Source organism: Chiloscyllium punctatum, chromosome 4, assembly GCF_047496795.1.
Source record: "Chiloscyllium punctatum isolate Juve2018m chromosome 4, sChiPun1.3, whole genome shotgun sequence".
NCBI classification, from domain to species: domain Eukaryota; kingdom Metazoa; phylum Chordata; class Chondrichthyes; order Orectolobiformes; family Hemiscylliidae; genus Chiloscyllium; species Chiloscyllium punctatum.
In genome coordinates, this window is record NC_092742.1 from 1,432,717 (window position 1) to 1,448,449 (window position 15,733).

General features: G+C 42.7%; 1 protein-coding gene across 7 annotated transcripts in view; it reads right to left on the minus strand.

Moving 5' to 3' along the window:
- syne3 (spectrin repeat containing, nuclear envelope family member 3) overlaps nucleotides 1-15,733 on the minus strand; it is a 107,381-nt gene that overhangs the window by 16,224 nt on the left and 75,424 nt on the right. For 4 of the 7 annotated variants that reach the window (XM_072567948.1, XM_072567946.1, XM_072567944.1 and 1 more), the window contains one exon: nucleotides 9,350-14,769. The exons of 1 other annotated variant lie outside the window; for it this stretch is intronic. In XM_072567948.1, coding sequence (XP_072424049.1) covers nucleotides 14,572-14,769 — 198 coding nt within the window. In that variant the 3' untranslated portion in view covers nucleotides 9,350-14,571. Of the gene's footprint in view, nucleotides 1-9,349; nucleotides 14,770-15,733 lie in introns of those variants that run through there. 2 more of the 7 variants (XM_072567947.1, XM_072567945.1) reach the window with 1 other exon arrangement.

Here is a 15,733-nt window from a genome sequence, read left to right on the forward strand (position 1 = left end):
AAATTAAGTCAAAAACAATAAACAAAGTAAGGTTAGATTATATAGAATCTGTGTGGGTAGAGTTGAACACCTGCAAAGAGAAAGCATATAACATGGTGAAGGGCAGTGGTGATGCCGACAAAAACCAACTGAGGACAAAGAAAGAAAGAAGGAGGGGGAAGATTAAATATGCAACTACGCTAGCCAGTAATATTTGCAAAGATTGCAAGAGGTTGTTGACTTGCTCGTTGAGCTAGTAAGTTTGTTGGCAGCTGTCTCATCACCATGCTAGGTAATATCGTCAGTGAGTCTCTGGTGAAGCACTAGTGTTCTGACCCGCTTGCTATGTGTGTGTCTGGGTCTGCTCGGGTTAGTGATGTCATTTCCGGTTTTGTTGCTGGTCCTGTTTCTTCATGGTTGGTATATAGGGTCCAACTCTATGTTTGTTAATGGAGTTTTATTAGATTAGATTTCCTAAAGTGTGGAAACAGGCCCTTCGGCCCAACAAGTCCACACTGACCCTCCGAAGAGTAGCCCACCCAGACCCATGTCCCTCTGACGAATACACCTCACACTACGGGCAATTTAGCATGGCCAATTCATCTAACCTGCACATCTTTGGATACAAGGGGAGAATGTGCAAACTCCATACAGTCACCCGAGGCTGGAATCGAACCTGGAACCCTGGTGCTGAGATGCAGCAGTGCTAACCACTGAGCCACTGTGCCGCCCACAAGTCCGGGTTGAGTGCCAGGCTTCCAGGAATTCCCTGTCTCTGTTTGGCTTGTTCTAGGATGGATACATTGTCCCAGTCGAACTGCTGTCCTTCACTGTCTGTGTGAAATTATACAAGTGACAGCTGGTCATGTGTCTCGGTGGCTTGTTGGTGTTCCTGTACACTGCTGGCTAATTTCCTTCCTGTTTGCCCTAAAGAGTGTTCTTGGCAGTCTTTACATGATATTTTGTATGTAACATTGGTCCTGTTGGCTGTGGGTATAGGATCCTTTATACCCGTTAGTAGTTGTTTTGTGGTAGAAGGTTTGTGGGCTACCATGATACCCAGGGTTTGGATAGTCTGGTGGTCGTTTCTGATATGACCTTGATGTAGGGCAAAGTGGAAAAAGTGAGGACTGCAGATGCTGGGGATCAGAGCTTAAAAATGTGTTGCTGGAAAAGCGCAACAGGTCAAGCAACATCAAAGGAGGAGAATCGATGTTTCGGGCATAAGCCCTTCTTCAGGAATGATGCAGGGCAGTGTGGTCAGTGTGTCTGGACGTGATGTGCCTTCCTGTTGTGGTCTGTCTTGTAGGTACTGGCAGACTACACACACACACTTTAAGATACTCACAACCCCACACCCCAGACACACACACACACACACACACACACACATGCAGGCTATCACAGACTTAGACCTCCTTACACTCACTTTCTCACACACACCCCAAACCTAGACAAACACACACACACATACACATATATGTTTGTGGGATGAATTTGTTCTTGCAGAGTTACATTGTATTTTGCTCAAAATCTGCATGAATCCACGTAAGGACTCTTAACTCATTTTTTCGATTAGAATCCGTCTGAACATTATGGCACAGACAACACCACTCAGGGGGCTAATACCTTCAACATATTATCTGGGCTGACACCAATTGTTACAGTTAACCTGAGAATATAACTTTTTTAAAAAGTTTTGTGACTTACATATGAAAGAAGTGAAACTAACATGGTCATTCTAACAGGTGAGAGACTTAACAAACAATTAAGGTATATTTCAATGTATAATTTCAATTACATCACACTGTAAAGATTAGATTCCCTACAGTGGGGAAATAGGCCCTGCAGCCTAACCAGTCCACACCGACCCTCCAAAGAGTAACCCACCCAGACCCATTTCCCTCTGACTAACTGACCTAACACTATGGAGCAATTTAGCATCGACAATTCACCTGACCTGCACATCTTTGGACTGTGGGAGGAAACCCACACAGACACATGGAGAATGTGCAAACTCCACACAGACAGTCACCCAAGGCTGGAATTGAACCTGTGACCCAGGTGCTGAGAGTCAACACTGCTAACCACCGAGCCACTGTGCTGCTATAAATTCTGTGTCTTACAATTGTGCATTCCACAACCACCTGATGAAGGAGCAGCACTCCAAAAGCTAGTGCTTCCACATAAACCTGTTGGACTATAACTTGGTGTTTTGTGATTTTTAACTTTGTGCACTCCAGTCCAGCACCGGCATCTCCAAAGTACAATATTGTCATTCATCTCGAGAGGACTAGAATATAAAAACAGGGATGTACATCTAAGACTTTACACGGCTCTAGTCAGACCACATTTAGAGTATTGAGAGCAATTTTGGGCCCCATACCTCAAGAGCGGGTCTGGAGGAGGGTCTCCGAGAATGATCCCAGGAATGAAAAGTTTAACATATGAGGAACGCTTGAGGAGTCGGCACTGCAACGCAATGGATTTTAGAAGGATGAGGGGGATCTGACTGAATATTGAATGGCCTGGAAAGAATGGACGGCGGGAAAGTGTTTCCATTGGAAGGAGAACATAGAACAATACAGCGCAGAACAGGCCCTTCGGTCATCGATGTTGCACTGACCTGTGAACTATTCTCAGCTCATCCCCCTACACTATCCCAAAATCATCCATGTGCTTATCTAAGGATTGTTTAAATCTCCCTAATGTGGCTGAGTTGACTACATTAGCAGGTAGGGCATTCCATGCCCTTACCATTCTCTGAGTAAAGAACCTGCCTCTGACATCTGCCTTAAATCTACCACCCCTCAATTTGTAATTATTCCCCCTCGTACACGCTGACATCATCATCCTAGGAAAAAGACTTTCACTGTCTACCCTATCTAATCGTCTGATCATCGTGTATGTCTCTATCAAATCCCCTCTTAGCCTTCCTCTTGCCAATGAGAACAGGTTAAAGTCCCTCAGCCTTTCCTCATAAGACCTTCCCTCCAGACCAGGCAAAATTCTGGTAAATCTCCTCTGCAACATTTCCAATGCTTCCACATCCTTCCCAACATATGGGGACCAGAACTGTACATAATATTCCAAGTGTGGCCGCACCAGCGTTTTGTATAGTTGCAGCATGATATTGCGGCTCCAGAACTCAATCCCTCTACCAATGAAACCTAACACACCGTATGCCTTCTTAACAGCACTATTAACCTGGATGGCAACTTTCAGGGATCTATGTACATGGACTCCAAGATCCCTCTGCACATCCACACTACCAAGAATCTTTCCATTGACCCAGTACTCTGTCTTCCTGTTATTCTTCCCAAAGTGCATCACCCCACATTCAGCTGCATTGAACTCCATTTGCCACCTCTCAGCCCAATTCTACAGTTTAACCAAGTCCTCCTGCAACCTGTAACATTCTTACTCACTGTCCACTACTCCACCGACTTTAGTGTTGTCTGCAAATTGACTAATCCATTGAACCATGCCTGCATCTAAGTCATTTATAAAAGCGACAAACAGTAATGGTCCCAAAACGGACCTTTGTGGCACACCACTATTAACTGGACTCCAGGCCGAATATTTTCCATCAACCACCACGTGCTGTCTTCTTACAGAAAGCCAGTTTCTAATCCAAACTGCTAAATCACCCTCAATCCCATGCCTCTGCATTTTCTTCAACAGCCACCATGTGGAACCTTATCAAAGGCTTTACTGAAGTCCAGGTATACCACGTCAACTGCCCTGCTCTCATCTACATACTTGGCCACCTTCTCAAAAATCTCAATGAGGTTTGTGAGACATGACCTGCCCTTGATGAAACCGTGTTGACTATCTGAAATTGTTGCTTGCAAGATGATTATAAATCTTATCTCTTCTAATCCTTTCCAAAACCTTTCCTACAACAGAAGTAAGGCTCATTGCCTTTCTTGAACAAGGGAACAAACATGTGCAATCCTCCGGTCCTCTGGTATTAAACCAGCCCTCCCTGCCTGACAGGGACATACCTATCAAGGACATGCAATATCTGTTCCTTAAACCAGCTCCACATTTCCATTGTCTGCTTCCCCTGCATTTTGTTACCCCATTCTATGCATCCTAATTCTTGCCTATTCGCATTATAATTGCCCTTGCCCCATCGATAACTCTTGACCTGTGGCATGTTCCTCTCCCTTTCCATCGCTAAACTAAACGTAACTGAATTATAGTTACTGTCTCCAAAGTGCTCACCTACAACTAAATCAAACACCTGGCCTGGTTCATTACCAAGCACCAGATCCAATGTGACCTCCCCACTTGTTGGCCCATTGACATACTATGTCAGGAAACCCTCCTGTACACATTGGACAAAAACGGATCCATCCGAAGTACTGGAGTTAAAGCATTTCCAGTCAATGCTGGGGAAGTTAAAGTACTCCATAATGACCACCCCTGTTCCTTTCACTGCAACCCAGAATAATTCTGCTAATCCTCTCTTCCACCTCCCTGGAACTCTGCGGAGGCCTATAAAAAACTCCAAGCAGTGTGACCTCTCCTCTCCTGTTTCTAACCTCAGCCCACCTTACCTCAGTAGACGAGTCCTCACCAAAAGTTCTCTCAGCCACCGTTATACCATCCTTGACTAACAGGGCCACACGTCCCCCTCTTTTACCACTTTGCCTGTTCTTAATGAAATATCTAAACCCTGGAACCTGCAACATCCATTCCTCACCCTACTCTATCCATGTCTCCGAAATGGCCACAACATCGAAGTCCCAGGTACCTATCCTTGCTGCAAGCTCACCTACCTTATTTCGGATACTTCTGGTGTTGAAGTAGACACACTTCAAACCACTTCGTCGTCTGCCATCACATTCCTGTGACCCTGAAATCCTGTCCCTGCCCGTCTTACTCTCATCCTCCTGTGCACTGCTACTACACCTCAGGTTCCCATCCCCCTGCTGAGTTAGTTTAAACCCACTCAAATAGCACCAGCAAATTTCCCACCCAGGATATTAGTACCCCTTTGGTTCAAGTGAAGACCATCCTGTTTGTATATGTCCCACCTTTCCCAGAATGAGCCCCAATTATCCAAGAACCTGAAACCCTCCCTCCTGCACCATCCTTGCAGCCATGTGTTCAGCTGATATCTCTCCCTATTCCTTGCCTCACTATCACGTGGCACGGGCAACAAACCAGAGTTAACAACTCTGCTCTAGCTCTCAGCTTCCACCCGAGCTCCCTGAAATCCTGCCTTACATCCCTATCCTCTTTCTACCTATGTCGCTGGTACCTACGTGGACAATGACTTGAGGCTGGTCACCCTCTACCTTCAGGACCCAAAAGATACGATCCGAGACATCACGGACCCTGGCACCTGGGAGGCAACACACCAACCGCGAGTCTCGTTTGTTCCCAACAAACCTTCTATCTGAGAAACGAGGGCCTGAGGGGACAGCCTTAGAGTAAAGGGAAGGCCAGAGAGTGGTGAATCTGTGGAATTCATTGCCACAGAAGGCTGAGGAGTGCAAGTCACTGATTATATTTAAAACAGAAGTAGATAAGTTATTGATGGCCAAGGGAATCAAAGATTACAGGGAGAAAGCTGAAAAATGTTGTAAAACCTACCAGTCTCCCATGATTGAATGGCAGAGCAGTCTCGTTGGGCCAAATGGTCAAACTTCTGCTCCGATGTCTTAAGGTCATATGGTTATCAGAAATTGATCAGCTGGGGAAGTGGGCCAAGAAATGGCAAATGGAGTTTAATGTAGATAAATGTGCAGTTTTGCATTTTGCAACGTCAAATCAAGGTAGGAGTTTCATAGTGAATGGTACACAAAAGTGAAAGGGCCTTAAAGAGTGAAGTAGAACAGAGGGCTCTTGGAGTTCAGGTGCCACAGTTTTCTGAAAGTGGAGTCAGGTAGACAGAGGAGTGAAGAAAGCTTTTGGCACACTGGCCTTTAATCAGTCCGGGCATTGCTTACAGAAGTTGGGAAATTATGTTGCAGGACGTTGGTGAGACTGAGGATATGGGGTAGCAGGTCTAAAATAGAGAAATGATCTGTTGCAAAGGGTTGTCAATGTGGATTTCACTATCCAGAGTGCGGTGGTTGCTGGGATATTTGGTAAATTTAAGGAGATTACTATTAATTCATAATTAGTCTATACATTGAACGGTTATGGACAGCAGGCAGGAGAGCGAAGATCAGCCATGTTTGCATCAAATGGCAGAGCAGACTCAAGGGGTTGAATTGCAATCATGCAATTCTTCTGTTCGTTCCATCAACTCCCCCCATCCAATTCTCAACTTCAGCTCCTCTGCATTTCTGGTCAGGATCAGAATCCCCAGGCTCAATAAGCTCTTTCTGGTTTCTTTTGGTTCAATATTCATGAGCAAAACCAATGTAGTGTACAAAATCCCATGCAAGGACTGCACAAAACACTACATCGGACAAAGAGGAAGACAGCTAACGGTCCGCATCCATGAACATCAACTCGCCACGAAACGACATGACCAGCTATCCTTAGTAGCCACACACTCAGATGACAAGCAACAAGAATTCGACTGGGACAACACCACTATTATAGGTCAAGCCAAACAGAGAACAGCCAGGGAATTCCTAGACGCATGGCACTCATCCACAGATTCAATCAATAAGCACATCGACCTGGACCCAATATACCGGCCACTGCAGCAGACAGCTGGAACTGACAACCGGAAGCAGCAGATACAGATCACTACATATGCCTGAGGTAACATCACAGAAGCGCTTCACAGGAGGCTCCCAAGCACTGAGGGTGTCACCAAGACAGGGGACAAAACGTCTGCAACACAAATTCCCAGCTCGGCGAACAGAACCACAACAACGAGCACCTGAGCTACAAATATTCTCACAAACTTTGAACTTTCAAGGAGCTGAGAATCTGCATTCCAAGGTCTCTTTGTTCAGCGACACTCCCTAGGACCTTACCATTAAGTGTAGAAGTCCTGCTAAGATTTGCTTTCCCAAAATGCAACACCTCACATTTATCTAAATTAAACTCCATCTGCCACTCCTCAGCCCATTGGCCCATCTGATCAAGATCCTGTTGTAATCTGAGGTAACCTTCTTCACTGTCCAGTACACCTCCAATTTTGCAACTTACTAACTTTTATGCTCACATCCAAATCATTTACATAAATGATGAAAAGTAGTGGACCCAGCACTGATCCTTGTGGCACTCCACTGGTTATTAGTCTAAAAAACAACTCTCCATCACCACCCTCTGTCTTCTACCTTTGAGCCAGTTCTGTATCCAAATGGCTAGTTCTCCCTATATTCCATGAGCTCTAACCTTGCTAACCAGTCTCCCATGGGGAACCTTGTCGAATGCCTTACTGAATTCTATATAGATCACATTTACCACTCTGCTCTCATCAATCCTCTTTGTTACTTCTTCAAATAACTCAGTCAAGATTGTGATACTTGATTTCCCAAGCACAAAGCCATTTTGACCAACCATAATTAGTCCTTGCCTTTCCAAATACATGTAAATGCTGTCCCTCGGGACTCCCTCCAACAAATGGGGCAGCATGGTGGCTCAGTGGTTAGTAATGCTTCCTCACAGCACCAGGGTCCCAGGTTCGATTCCAGCCTCGGGCGACTGTGTGGAGTTTGCACATTCTCCCAGAGTCTGTGTGGGTTTCCTCCGGGTGCTCCGGTTTCCTCCCACAATCCAATGTTGTACAGGTCAAGTTAGTGTTAGGTGCATTAGTCAGAGGGAAATGGGTCTGGGTGGGTCACTCTTCGGAGGGTTGGTGTGGACTTGTTGGGCTGAAGGGCCTGTTTCAACACTGTAGGGAATCTAATCTAATCTAAAAATCTAAAACTTCCCCACCACTGACATCAGGCTCACTGGTCTACAGTTCCCTGGCTTGTCCTTACCACCTTTCTTAAATAGTGGCACCACATTTGCCAGTCTTCTGGCATCTCACCTGTGACTATCGATGATACCACTATTTCACAATTTCACAACGAGGCCCAGCAGTCACTTCCCTAGCTTCCCACTGAGTTCTAGGGTACACTTGATCAGGTTTTGGGTATTTATCCACCTTTAAGCGTTTCAAAACATCCAGCACTTCCTCCTCTGTATATGGACATTTTTCAAGATGTCGCCATCTATTTCCCGACATTCTATATCTTCCATGTCCTTTTCCACAGTGTATACTAATGCAAAAAACTCCTGCGTCTCCACACAAAGGCCACCTTGCTGATCTTTGAGGGGCCCTATTCTCTCCCTCGTTACCCCTTTATTCTGAATGTATTTGTAAAAACCCTTTGGATTCTCCTTAGCTCTATTTGCCAAAGCTATCTCATGTCCCCTTTTTGCCCTCCTCATTTCTCTCATAAGTATACTCAGACTGCTTTTATACTCTTCCAAGGATTCACTCAAACTATCCTGTCTATACCTGACATAAATCAGCATGTATTGCAGTTATAATCCTCAGTAACACATAAACCCTACCTAAACTCCCACATCTGACAACTCTTGTTCCAGGTCAAATGCTCAGGAATAGTCTCTTAATTTTTGCTTGCTCGTCAATTAGTTTATAACTGATGTGTATCTGAATTTCATTTTCTCACCTAATTGTTTTCATTTATTTATAACCTTTTACCAAACAAATCTGTTTTGGCATTTTCACTTGACCCACTAGCTCTTGAGGGGTGAGAGAATTCCAGATCCCTGCTACTGTGAGAAGAAGTGCCCCTAATTACTCCTGAGTTCCTTACTTTAATTTCAAGGTTATACACTGTTCCCAACTCACTACCCTGTCAAATCTTATAGGACAAACAACTCAATCAGATTATCTCTTCATCTTCGATATGCAAGGAAATGTGAGTGTAGCTTAATCCTTTTAACTCTCGTACCATTTTGGTGAATAAGCACCTTAACCCCTCCACTACCCTTCCTGAGGTGCAGAAGCCACAGCTCAATGCAGTTACTCCAGATGGAATTCTCCAGATATACAATTGTCTCATAACTTCCAATTTTTGTGAAATAAAGACAAACATATTAAACTTTTAAAATACCTTTCACACAAGCTAACCATTTTGTGATTTTGACAATTGGTCTCCTAAATCCCTCTGCTTCTGTACAATCCCTACCTTTTCATTATTTAAAAAGTGATAATTTATTTTAACTTAATAATGGTTTATAGGGTCCAAAAGATGACTTACCACTTTCCAACAGTAAACACCACCTGCTCATTTTGCTGACTCACTCAGTCATTTTGGAACTGTCCGTTGCCATCAGCACGATTAACTGTGCCACTTCAATTGCCACTGCCAGCAACCTTGGTACTATGTCTTTCTGTTCTGTTACCAATTCATTGATAACATTAAGTCAAGACTTTTGGAAAGGGCAAACCCTTCAAGTAATAACTTTATTAAAAGATTAAAACACAAGAAAGTGCAATAGATACATTGAAACAGGTTAATATAAAGTCTAATAATTAACTTCAAAAAATTCATTAATACTTTGTTTTGGATTTTCAAAACAGAACAAACAGCAACTTCTTTAAAAATCATTGAGTGAATTATTTGGTACCCAACAAACCAAAGCAAATATCACATATGGATCTTTTTCATTATTTCGTGGGATGTGGGTGTCGCTGGCAAGACTTGCATTTGGTGCCCATCCCTAATTATCGTTGGACTGCGTAGTTGTGTGTGGAGTCAGAGGAGATGGGGAAGGACTAAATAAATAATTTTCGGCAGTGTTCACTACAGAAAATGAAAATGTTGGCAAGGAAGATACAGAGGTACTTGCATCTAGAGTTGAAGAGATTGAGGTTCACAAGGAAGAGGTATTAGAAATACTGCAGAGTGTGAAAATAGACAAGTCCCCTGGGTTTGATGGGATCTATCCTAGGATCCTCTGGGAAGCAAGAGAAGAGATTGCCGAGACTTTGGCATTGATCTTCAAATCATCATTGTCTACAAGAATAGTGCCTGAGGACTGGAGGATAGCAAATGTGGTTCCCTTGTTCATAAAGGGTAGTAGAGACAACCCTGGTAATTACAGACCAGTGAGTCTCATTTCAATTGTTGGTAAAGTGTTGGAAAATGTTTTAGGAGATAGGCATTTACAACCATCTAGAAAAGAATAATCTGATCAGGGACAGTCAGCACGGTTTTGTGAAAGGTAGGTTGTGCTTAACGAATCATATTGAGTTTTTTGACAAAGTGGCCAAACAGGTAGATGAGAGGAAACCAGTTGATGTGGTGTATATAGATTTCAGCAAAGCGTTCGAAAAGGTTCCCCATACAAAATGTGGAGGAATGAGATTGTGGGATACATAGCAGTTTGGATCAGTAATTGGATTGCTGAAAGTAAATACAGGGTTGAAGTTGATGGAACATGTTCATCTTGGTGTCCAGTTACTAGTGGCGTACCGCAAGGGTCGGTGTTGGGTCCACTGCTGTTCATCATTTTCATAAATGACCTGGATGAGAGCTTAGAAGGGTGGGTTAGTAAATTTGCAGACGACACTAAGGTCGGTGGAGTTGTGGATAGTGACGAAGGATGTAATAGGTTGCAGAGAGACATAGATAGGATACAGAGCTGGGCTGAGAGGTGGCAAATGGAGTTTAATGTGGACAAGTGTGAGGTGATGCACTTTGGCCGGAGTAATCGGAATGCAAAGTACTGGGCTAACGGAAGGATTCTTGGGAGTGCAGATGAGCAGAGAGATCTCGGTGTCCATGTACACAGATCCCTGAAAGTTGCCACCCAGATTGACAGGGTTGTTAAGAAGGCATACAGTGTTTAGGCCTTTATTAATAGATGGATTGAGTTCCGGAACCAGGAGGTTATGCTGCAGCTGTACAAAGCTCTGGTATGGCCACACTTGGAGTATCGTGTACAGTTCTGGTCACCATATTATAAGAAGGATGTGGAAGCTTTGGAAAGGGTACAGAGGAGATTTACTAGGATGTTGCCTGGTATGGAGGGAAGGTCTTAGGAGGAAAGGCTGAGGTCCTTGAGGCTGTTCTCGTTAGAGAGAAGAAGGTTGAGAGGTGACTTAATAGAGACATACAAGATAATCAGAGGGTTAGAAAGGGTGGACAAGGAGAGCCTTTTTCCAAGTATGGGGACGGCAAACACGAGGGGACACAACTTTAAAGTGAGGGGAGATAGGTATAAGACAGATGTCAGAGGTAGTTTCTTTACTCAGTAGTAAAGGTATGGAATGCTTTGCCTGTAACAGTAGTAGATTTGCCAAGTTTAAGTGCATTTAAGTCGTCACTGAACAGGCAAATGGATGTACACGGAATAGTATAGGTGGGTTAGGCTTCAGATTAGTATGACAGGTCGGCACAACATCGAGGGCCGAAGGGCCTGTACTGCACTGTAATGTTCTATGTTCTATGTGTAGCTTTCTCAGGAATTTCAGAGAGTGATTAAAAGTCAATCGCACATTGTTGTGGGTCTGGAAATATATATAAGCCAGGTCAGAAGAGGACAGCAGAATTCCTTTTACCTTCCATCATAGTGAGATTTGAATCAATGCCCACATTTCCACATCAGCCTGGGCCTCTGAATTATTAGTCTGGTAACGTGATAGGTAATTAGATTCGATTAGATTAGATTACTTACAGTGTGGAAACAGGCCCTTCGGCCCAACAAGTCCACACTGACCTGCACCCACCCAGACCCAATCCCCCAACACTATGAGCAATTTAGCATGGCCAATTAACCTGACCTACACATTTTTGGACTGTGGGAGGAAACCGGAGCACCAGGAGGAAACCCACGCAGACACGGGGAGAAGGTGCAAACTCAGAGTCGCCTAGAGCGGGAATTGAACTGGGGTCTCTGGTGCTGAGAGGCAGCAGTGCTAACTACGGTGCCACCATTGCCTTCCCTTCTCATTGTAAATATTCATGTGAGTTTCGAACAGAAATGTTGACTTATATATTTAATTAGAAATTTGTGTGGATTTCCATTCTAACTATTGTTACATGGATTTTCAGGCTTAAAATGTTAATTCAAACACCAAACAGAGGTTTTAAGCAAGTGATAAATGCATGTTTATACACACTGTTTATATTACAGTACGGTGTAAGAGGTTTCTTTAAGATTGCTTGATTTAAGCTTTGTAAGAACACTTTACATTACTAATAGCTAGATAATCAAATATTATTTGTTATTACTTGAAAATAAAAATCAGAATCAAATTTGTTATTTCTTTTTCTTTTCGAGATGAGAGGCTTTAAACCATACTCATCAGAAGCTTGCAAAGTACGGTTAGTCTTCAAGGCTTGAAGCCAGCAAGGAATTTTAGATGTAGGCTCAAAATAAAATCTGCATTTGTGCTGTGTTGGTCCCGGAATCAGACTGTTAAACTCCTGTGCTAAAAGGGCAGCATTACCATAGATATGAATGGCCTTTTTGCTGTATATTAATAACATGGAACTGGGTATGTGGGGGAGAATTTCAATGCAAATGACACAACTGGGAAATGTATTATGCAACATCAAAGACAGTAACAGGGGATAGATTGGTGAAAGTGGGCAATCACATGGCAGATACAGTTTAAATGCAAGGAAGCGTTCAGTGAAGCATTATGAAAGGAAAATGAGGAGATGTAACACAAATGGAATGGTACAATCCTAGAGACTGGGTACATATACACAAATCATAAGCATGATAAGAACTTGTATTTTCATTTAATGTAGTAAAACACAAAAGTGCTGCAAATACAGTTTTACTGGGGAGGCAAACATTCAAGGTTTAACTGAATTCTATGGACTGTCTTAAAGGAAGTGGGAGAATTACAAAGGCAAGGGCATTTAGGGAGGGAATTACACAGCTCTGCACCCAGACAGTTCCCTCCCTAATGGCATCGTGGGTCAACCCACAGCAGGTGGACTGTGAGATTAAAGAAGGCAGCTCACCCCCACCTTCTCAAGGGTTATGAGGGACAGGCAATAAATGCTGGGCCCAGCCAGCAACATCTACATCCCACAAAATGAATAAATTTAAAAATAACTGAATGACCTCCAGTGGGGAAGTGATGAAAATTAGGTATATGCAGGAAACTGAAAGTGGAAGGTTACCGAGAGTCTAAGGCAGGGTAGGTCTGCAGGAGACTTGAGCTCAGGAGGAGTAACACCTTCGCAATCTGAAAACCAGGATAAGAATATTGAAAACAAGGAACGAGTAGACTGGGAGCCCATTCAGTTCAACGAGCACAGGAGCAATTGGTAAACAGGATTAGGTCAAGTCAAACATTAAAATTAAACAAGAACTGCAGATGCTGGAGATCTAAAATAAGAAATTGCTGGAGAAACTCAGGAAAAGATACAATCCTTGGGTTTATTCTTAGAAAAATAAAGTCAAAAGCACACAAGCTACTTCAACCTTTACAAATTACTGCTTAGACCCGAGCAGGAGTCTAATTCTGGGCTTCAAAGCGAACATGAAAACCTTGGAGGGGACAAAGACATTTCTTGGAACAGCACCCAGCACTGAGGAACTTTGATCATGAGGAGGGATTGAAGAAGCTAGGAATGTTCTCCTTAGTGCACAGAAGGCAAAAGGGAAGAGTTAATGGAGATGCTCAAAATCATAAAGTGGTTCTGGTCATGTTAATGAAGAAACATCTCCGGGGTTGAAGTTTTAATAATTAAAGGACACAGATTTAAGACAGCTGTCAGAAGAATGGTAGGGTGTGGCTATGGATAGATGATCGTTTTATATTTTGAGTTACGATGATTTAGAATGCACTGCCTGAAAAAATAGTGGAAGGAGTGAATTGGATAAATATTTGAGAAGGGACAATACTAACTTAAAGGAAAGAGCAATAATAGAAGAATCTGTGGAATTCTTTCAAATATGCCACAGGCAAAATGTTTTGAATGCCACCACACCCCTCTATGTCATGACTCAACCAGAGTCCCAGGTAATTTTCATGATCAAACGTGAATGGGGTAATTTGGACTGAGATTTCTGATGGAACTCCTGTTGTATAACATCAACGATATTTTTAAAAGACTGAATTACAGATTTATAAAGTACGTCATGCACAGATTAGACTGATGAATTCCTGGTAATTTCTGTCAGCCATAAGATAAATTTATGGTGAAAAATATAAAGCAAATCACATCTTGGGCATTCACAAAAATTACACCCCTCGTAATTCCGCCAACCAAGAATTAGATTTAAAAGTGATCAGTCCAGCCATGCAAGATGAGGGCTGGAACCTTGGACTTCAGACAGAATTGAATTGGAAATTGTTAAAAGCTCCTTTGAAATAAATTATTTTTATATTGTAGATAAAATAAGTTCTTTTTGAAATGGCTTAATATTTCCCAGGGAAATACTGACAAAACACTCTTTATGGAGTCTTCCCCTTAAGCAGGATTCTGATAGCATTACAGAGCCAAAAGCAATCAGCTTCCAGAGCAATACTTGTAAAATAATCAGGCAACTTTTGCCAGAGTCTGTCAAAAGCAAACTAAGAGAATGTAAATACTGTTGTCTTCCCAGATAATAGGACAAGGAAGTGAACTGTGCTGTCCTGCATCACAGCTTAAAAGAAAACTGTATGCAAAGTATGCTCAGGGGTTATGTCGGAGGGGGTCCCTGATATCTCAGTGTCAGGTAGAAAGAGCGGGCAAAGTTGTTCACCACACTGCAGCTGTCCTGCTCCTCAATCAGTGGTAGTAAAAAGGTGAGGAGCAGCAAGAGGAGCAGGAGCAGCTGAAGAGGGAGTGCTGCACAACAGGCACGGGACAGGTAGTGGCAGATCCCTCCTGATGTCTGCTGAAAAACAAAGTGAAATTAGTTAGAAGGTACTGGGCTAGATCTCAGAGTTAATGTCAAGCACAAAAACACTGGGGAATTTATCATTAACAATATTTTAATATTGTAATGCAGCATAAACCATTAAAGAAATTACTTTTCCAGTGAAATAAGATTTGCCAGCCTAATAATTTAATTCATGTTTATGGGAACTTGCTGTGCACTTAGAAGCTTACTGATCATTCAGCCAATCTGCTATGCGAGATCATGGCAGACTATCTCCTGCAATAGCATCCTTTGATATCACTCATAGCTCAAAACCTACCAATCTCTGTCCTGAACCTGTGAATGACTGAGCTTCAACAGTCTTCTGGGATAGAAAATTCCAATATGTCACCACCCTCTGAGGGAAGAAATTCCTCTTTATCTCAGTCTTAAATGACTTGCCTTTTATTTGAGACTGCGTCACCTGGTTCAAGGTTCCACAAACAAGAGAAATATCCTTCCTGCATCTACACTATTGAGCCCTTTAAGAACTGTCACATTTTTTACACCACAGCAATGTGGTTGACTCTTAAACTGCCCTCTGGACAATTAGGGATGGGCAATAAATGCTCACTTAGCCAGAAGTTCCCATATCGTCTGAATGATTTTTTTAAAAAGGGAGTAAAGTGCTTTGGAATATCCTGACACTGTTTTGGATGCCACATAAATGCAAGTCTTTCTGCAAAAGTTTAGCACATCTTTAAAAAATTTAAAAATGATTCACCCTTCCTCAAATTCAGTGCTATGTTGGGATTGTTTTCTGGTTACACTTTAAATGTTTATAAAGGGATGGGAAGCAGTTCCAATGGTGCTTGAGTGGGACAAAAACATGCAATAAAAAAGGAATTTTTTTTGAGATGAGGAAAGGCACATGAAGACAATGTCCAAAACAAATTCTGAAAAAAAAATCAAGCGGACAGAGGCTAACGCTTTCAAATAT